At 34.5% G+C, this 7,251-nt stretch overlaps 2 protein-coding genes across 2 annotated transcripts; one reads left to right on the top strand and one right to left on the bottom strand.

The window, feature by feature from the left end:
• The first annotated feature begins 508 nt into the window (after positions 1 to 508).
• LOC115230698 (beta-1-syntrophin-like) lies at positions 509 to 1,588 on the top strand. The gene has a single exon (XM_029800834.1). It carries the CDS (start codon positions 509 to 511, stop codon positions 1,586 to 1,588), a length of 1,080 nt encoding a protein of 359 aa, XP_029656694.1.
• Positions 1,589 to 4,024: 2,436 nt separating this feature from the next.
• LOC115230697 (enoyl-[acyl-carrier-protein] reductase, mitochondrial-like) lies at positions 4,025 to 5,098 on the bottom strand. Its single transcript, XM_036499768.1, has one exon. The coding sequence runs from the start codon at positions 5,096 to 5,098 to the stop codon at positions 4,025 to 4,027; it is 1,074 nt and encodes a 357-aa protein (XP_036355661.1).
• Between the last annotated feature and the right edge of the window lie 2,153 nt (positions 5,099 to 7,251).

Raw genomic sequence — 7,251 nt, 5'->3', positions numbered from 1 at the left:
GAGCCTGATCAAATGGTAGGAACTATTATCTAATAAAATAAGAAAAATATGAGCTTTTCGAGATTATTTCATTAATTTCAAAATCACGTGATAAATATCGTCTACAAACTATTTCGTAATTTAAAAATTGTAATTTATACTGATGTAGGTTCTGTTTTATTGAAGTGTGTTTATCGAAATTAGGATTCGCCAGTGGCCACACCGCGGATAGCAAGCGAGTTACCTTGAAAGATTGCTATAAATACTCTTTGATCAATAAATTGTATTTAAAATGTAGTAAATGGTCTCACTAAATTATTTGTGGTTATTATAAAGGTAATTGATTGTAAAATCAAAAAATGTCGAGTTTAAAAATAATGTCGCAGTTCTAAAGAATCATGATTCCCATTAATGTTCTGTTGTAATTCTCTAATCACATTCTTTAGATGAAAAACGTTATTCAATGTTAATCGCCATTGATTTAATTTTTCGCATATTTAAATGCGTCTGTTGAATTTTATCGTAAAACATGACTTGTCTAAAAAGTAAAGTTATCGTGTCTGCGTTTCCAAAGTCGACAATTTCTTATGCCGAGTTACATGATTCGACATTATCTCTACAATGGACTTGCAAAAAGAGCAGACCTATTATTCGCAAAATTTACGCTATCCCTGACAAATTTTATGGATTGGGAATTGTCGTGAAGGGAGGCTCGAAATCAAATTTCCCGCTCATCGTCACCCAAATTTTCAAAAATAGCGTCTTTGCAAAAAAAGGAGAACTACAAGTTGGTGATGTGATTCTTTCCGTAAATGGAAACAATATCGAGGACAGCATCCACAGTGATGCCGTTTCCTGCATTAAAGCTTGCAAAACATTTGTGATTATTGATGTGATGAGCATAAGATATTTGAACTGGGAAAAAAGAAATCGCGCTTTCAACGTTTTGTTCTGGAATTTATCTCAATTTCCAGTCGCGAAAAATAATGAATTTTCAATATCTTTATCTGGGTGCCGAGTGATTGACCATCACGACAACGTTTTGGTTATTGAAAGTTCCCAATCAAAAAAAAATCTTACGATAAAATTTCCTTTTGCCATAGTTTGTACGAAATGGGTACATGGAATCATTTTTGAGTCTTCGAAAACACAACTCTATAATAAAATATGTTCCATCGAGTCTTCAAAAAACCAATTATCTCACAACTCTTCAATATATATTCTCACGTGGCTTTACATGAAAGTGGCCACCCCCGCTGGAGTGGTTAAGAAACCTGTTTCTTTTGTGGTCACAGATAAAAATGTTTACGTTAACGACAACATTCATAAGATTGAAGATTTATCAAATGAGATTACAAATTGTAACTCTGTTATCAATTGCAGGTATATTCACAATTACAAATTCAGTTTAACATCTAAACGGTCTAGCTCTTTGTGCATTGTGATGAAGCAAGCTTCAATCTTGGGAATAAAGCGCACCGAATTACTAGCGATCGATGCGAATGAGAAAAAACAAATAATTTCTGGTTTTATAAAGGCGGTTACTGGGGCTATAAATATGGAATATTCTTATTGCTGGGGTAGATTTATTGGTTATATTCACGAATAGAAATTTGGACTGAGAATAGAGTTGGAAGGCTTGTGGTTAGTCGAAATAATGGAATTTCATTTAAATTAAACAACGAGATGATTCTTTGGAATTACACTTTTGAGGAAATTCGAAAAATTTGTATCACCAAAGATAACTTATGTCTCAGATTTGCCAGAGGAAGTAAAAGGGTAAAGACACAATTTAATATAAATAGATAAAGATGGTAAAAAATTGGGCGTACATGTTTTTTACTATCAAAGGATTTCTTATTTACACTAAAAATAATAAATGGAACGTTCATCCGTGGCTTTAAATTCTTAATTTTTTGATCGCAAAATTTTTTATTTGAGAATTAAAAAAATATTATTTTAATAGATTAAAAAGGCACCATCAAGCGGTCTCTCAGATAATGAACAGAACCATTCTTTAGAAGTTTTCCCAAAATTTTTGTAAATTAAAAGAAAGATTTTTTATTATCCACTATATGTAAAATTTCCAAAAATAAGTAAGACAATGAAAGAATTAGAACGTCCACAGCGAAATATTGGATGTCAAGACCAAAATACCTCCTTAAAATGTCACATACAAACTTATAATTTGTAATTACGAAAGTCAATGTTGCATATAAAAAATTTTTCGTCAAAATACATCGAAAATTGTTTTAGATGACTGAAAAACAATATATCGCAAATACTGTGACGATACAAAAAATAATAATTGAAACACATGAAAATTTTGGCGATTAGCAGTCTCTATGTTTTTCTCTTGGAGTGAATTTGAGAAAAGCTTATGATTGTATTGAAAATAAATGAAATAATAATGAAATTTAGGTAATCAATTTAAAATTTTTTAGTAATGATCGAAGATATGGCATAATAATTCAATTCTAATATTTTTCCAGTTTAAAATTGGAACAGGTATTAATATGTCACATGGGCGACTATGTCGCTATGGGCAGCCAGTCCTTTTACGTGTTTCTATGGAAACCGCAGAAGGTATTAAATATTGAATATAGCAATTTATATATGGAAGAGTGTAGATTAATCAATTATTCTAATTTAAAATTACATTTGAATTATCTTTTAAAAATGGCTTACCCAAAAGTATATTAATTTTAACAGCGTGGTTACTCACACTTTGTGATGTCTGGGTTTAAGGGTTACGTCAGAAATATTAACGAATACAATCAAATTAAGGAAGCGTTAATCGGGATATTCCCGGAGGATATGAATGCTCGAAGCAAACACCGGTTGGCCAAAAAGGCTTCCAATTTTTGTAAAAAATGTCTGAAGAATCGTCAGCAGAAACATCATTTAATTTCGAGTTAGGGTTTGGGTTAAGGTCAGGGTTAGATTTTGAATATTTATGTTGTCACTGCCAACGTTAGGGTTTGGGTTAAGGTTAGGGTTTAGATTTTGAATTTTATGTTGTCACTTGCCAACGTTAGGGTTTGGGTTAAGGTTAGGTTTAGATTTTGAATATTTATGTTGGCACTTGCCAACGTTAGGGTTTGGGTTAAGGTTAGAGTTAAAGTTGTTACAAACTTTGCAAAAAATTTGATGTAAATTATAATTTGCTAATGTTGCAATTTATATTATCAAAAATAAAAATAATTCACGTTATAATTTGCTAATGTTGTAAAGAATTTTATTATTTTAAAGCAAGCATGGTTCAAATATAAAACATCATTTTCTCAAAAATTTAAAGTTCAATCATTAGTTCGGATCGATTGCCTTTATTTTAGTTGGCCTTTTAGTAAATATTTGCTATGTAGTTGCCATGGAAACACGTAAAGGCCAGGTTGCCCATAGGGGTCTGATCACCCATGTGACATAATATCAATATCGTAAATAGCCCTACCGCAAGTTGTAAACGACATGTTGACATCTCGCTTAGGCCGGCCACACTTTATTTTTCATTTTTTTATTTTTTTTATAAAGACCAAGACAGAATGAGAAAATGTTACCAACAAACTAACTAATCCAAACGAAGACACATGTCTCTGGTCCATCCTGTCCCCCTTTTTTTGTAGTGTGGCCGATGAAGACATCAGGTTCCTCAGTGAGATCACTCACTGATGACGGCGTCACTTGTCAATCTGGTTTGCATATTCGATGCATGGAACCTTCAATAATATCTATTATTTAAAATCGACTAAAATACATTTTTTCACAGTGGTTCCAAAAATTTAACAATGGTGATTGCAACTTTCAGGGTTATCGACACTCGTTTATAATAAACATTGAAAAGATTGATCAAAGCTGACCAAATAAAATCAAAGAAAACTTCAGACCAAAATTTTAGAAATCAAAAATCGAATCAATTATATTAGCTATAAACGACATAATTTTTTTATAAAACTAATTATTTTTGTTCATTTATAAATAAGAGAAACCCATTTAATTTTCAATATCTAAAAAATAAAAACAAAAAGTCCGTAAAAAAGAAACAATTCTAAATGTACGAACGATCCATGACAAGCATAGACTTGCCTTTAGAGACGCCAGGAGCTGCAATCTGCTCAAGAGGAGTCTTGAAATCGTCGAAATCGAAAAACTTAAATCTAGGAGCCTTGAACTTGCCTTCAACGGAGAACTTGAAAATATCATCTAACATAAGCTGATAAGCCTCGTTATTTGAATTCTTGGCTTTCCACTGAGTCAGCCAAAAGCCGACAATCTTCAAATTGAGAAAGATGAATTTCCCCATTGGAATTTTTGGAGGATCCCGTGCCATGGCACCAAAAGTGACCATAACTCCATCTTGACCCAAATTACGAAACAATTCAGTGGCCGACTGCCCCCCGACACAATTCAGGGCCAATTTGGGTGCTCCAACATCTTTGATAAGATTCTTCATACTTGCCGACTGGAGAAACTTGTCGGTGATTACATAATCGGCACCCAAATCAGTTAGATACTGCTTAATGTCATCAGAAGTGGATTCTCGGACAACATTAATGGTTCGAATTCCGAATATCTTGGCAAACTGAATAACAGCCTCTCCCACTCCGGAGGTTGCTCCATTTTGGATGATATAGTCCCCTGGTTGTGCTCCGTAGTCCTTGACCATTCTATACGCACTGCATGGATTCACAACAATAGACGCCCCAACTACAGAAGGAACGTCGACAGGAAGTTTGATCATTTCATTGGCCTTTACATTACAATTTTCACACCACGTCCCATTCCCTGGCTCAGCAGGAAAGACTCGGTCTCCGATTTTAAAATTTTTTACATTCGATCCAATCTGTTGGATCTCGGCAACACACTCATTTCCGCCCACCGCCGGAAGGGAGGGAAGATATCCGTAGCGTCCCTGAATCATGTTTATATCCGAGGGGTTGATTGGTGCCATCAACACTCTCAGACGGAGTTCATCAGGAGCAATTTGTGGAAGAGTTATTTTATCGATTTGAGTAACTTTGATGGGGTCACCTCTCGAATGGTAAACAATTGCTCGGGAATCATTGGAGAGATTTCTCAGAAAATTATTGAATAAACGTGCGGTGTAGTATCTAATGCCCATCACGTGATATATATTTATCTAATTATTTAAATAGGACAAAAAATTTATTAGAACTATTATATATAAACGCTTCGACCATCAACTCTTTGTTTTCTCACCAAGAGAGGCCGCCACCTCGGAAGAATTAGAAACAACCCCCTAGAGCTTAGCCGGCTCTTTGAGCGTGTCTCAATAGCCGTTCTCAGGGGGAACAGTTTCTCAATTCTATCTGCGGATCGTCCCTGATTGCCTTTTGTTTTGTTTATTTTTAAATACGTATCATAAATAAACTATCTTTTACCTATGTTTGTCTGATCATATTATCAATGAAAAAATCTTAATCATGTAAAACCCTTCCGAAAACAAATGACGTGCGATGAGCGACAGTAGGAGGCTGACAAATGAGAACTGGGCGAACCAGATATTTTCCACCTTTTGTGGATCCGGAAGGCTGTATTGAAGATTTGGAGGCTAATACTGATCAGCACGGACAGTTCCTTCTTCTTTGGCTTCTTCATTCGATTATTTAGCTATGACTGTTTGTGCTGGGTTTGCTATGCAAGCTTGGGGGTTAATAATAATAATATGTTTGTCTGCAGCCTAAATGCATCAATTTGGTTACCAAAATAGAATAAATCGACTTAGTTCCATTATCAGATTTTTTTATTAATTATCAGGTTATTTTAATTTGATTTTAGTACATTTTATGGGGGTATTATCAAACTTGGGGCATTATTTAATCCGTGCCAATTAACTAAATAATCTTTTTTATCTTGTCGTTATTTCTTCTATTTGCAAAGTGATTTATGTAGGCAAACACGCTTCTTTCCTTTCGAGGTGCTGACAGGCACTGGCAATGTTTTAGCCACACTTATTTGATAATCATATATTTTTTGTCTAGTTCAAGACTCCTTCCCACGGTTCAACTCTGTTTTTGTAAGAAATTGTATGTATATATGTGTTCTGTCACTGATGTTAAGCGAACCTGCATAGTTTCAGAATTTTTCAGTTACAAGTGCACCTTATGTTAGTTCAATGAGAAATCTACGAGAAATCCATTCGTTGGCACCTGCAGCATATTCCGACAACGCACACTGTTCAGGAAAAGGAATTAATTGAAGTCGTTTTTGACATCAAGTTATAAGGAAGAAGGGGATTTTATTATTTTCCGAAAAAGGCAACTGCCATATGCTATGAGCGGGTACTTCGCAGGCTCCATTCACACCCACACCCAGTTGGGTCGGTATTAAAAGTATACTTGCTTCGGGAAGAACCGAACGGCAAATAATTTTGTCCGCCAGGCCTCAAAAGACGCTCCCAACAGCATTGGGCCGTATTCCACCATCACATTTGTTTAGAGCCGTCAGGTTGACATAAAAAGTAAATCCCTTGCGAAAGGTGGGATTGTACCAGAGATAAATTCTGAAAGAATTAAAAATCCACAATATCTTCCAAATATCCGAAAAAAATTAATATGCAGAGGAATTCGATGAAGTTTTTTAACAAAAAGTAATTGAAGAAGAAACAACTTTTTATAATAGGCCAGATTACCAGAAATTAAAGACCGGCTGAAAGTTATTAGTAAAATCAAAGAAACAGTATCAAGGCAGACACCCAAATTATTTATCGATTATTACGAACTTTTTAGAACAATAACAGCAAATCAAAGAGAAAAAACAATTTTAGGAAAAGAGATGACTCATTGATACAATTGCAGTTTTTAAGCCACGTTGTGAGTCATAACAACGTCAGAGTGTATGTGTTTAAATTCGGTTTAATTTTAAATTACTAGTGTTAATAGTAATTAATTTGAATTAATTATTTAAGGATTATTTTCGTGATTTTCTCCAATTGAGAATTGACTAGGCCGAGTACTGGTGCCCCCATTGGTGTGCTAACAATGACGCCTATACCTAAAAACCATGGAAAATCGAATTTTTGGTGGTTTTTTGGATTCAATTTCGTTCCGAATTTTTTTTTCAGATTCTATAAACTTGAAAAATTCGCCTTTCACGTCGATTTCTTCAGCTTCATCATTTTGAGCCATATCCTCATCCTATCAAATACTAAAATTTAAATATGTACTGGATTAGTCGAATGAGGTGACTTGGCACGGAATCTCAGTTCTTTTTGCCGGGATTCATATATTTTCATGCGTTTTGTCTCCCGTTCAA

The sequence above is a fragment of the Octopus sinensis genome, unplaced genomic scaffold (assembly GCF_006345805.1).
Source record: "Octopus sinensis unplaced genomic scaffold, ASM634580v1 Contig16149, whole genome shotgun sequence".
Lineage (NCBI taxonomy): Eukaryota > Metazoa > Mollusca > Cephalopoda > Octopoda > Octopodidae > Octopus > Octopus sinensis.
Note: the sequence above shows the minus strand (reverse complement) of the source record. Positions and strands in the feature narration are given on the sequence as shown.

Coding starts and splice junctions, on each gene's coding strand:
- LOC115230698 (XM_029800834.1), top strand. CDS start 509: ATGACTTGTCTAAAAAGTAAAGTTATCGTGTCTGCGTTTCCAAAGTCG.
- LOC115230697 (XM_036499768.1), bottom strand. CDS start 5,098: ATGGGCATTAGATACTACACCGCACGTTTATTCAATAATTTTCTGAGA.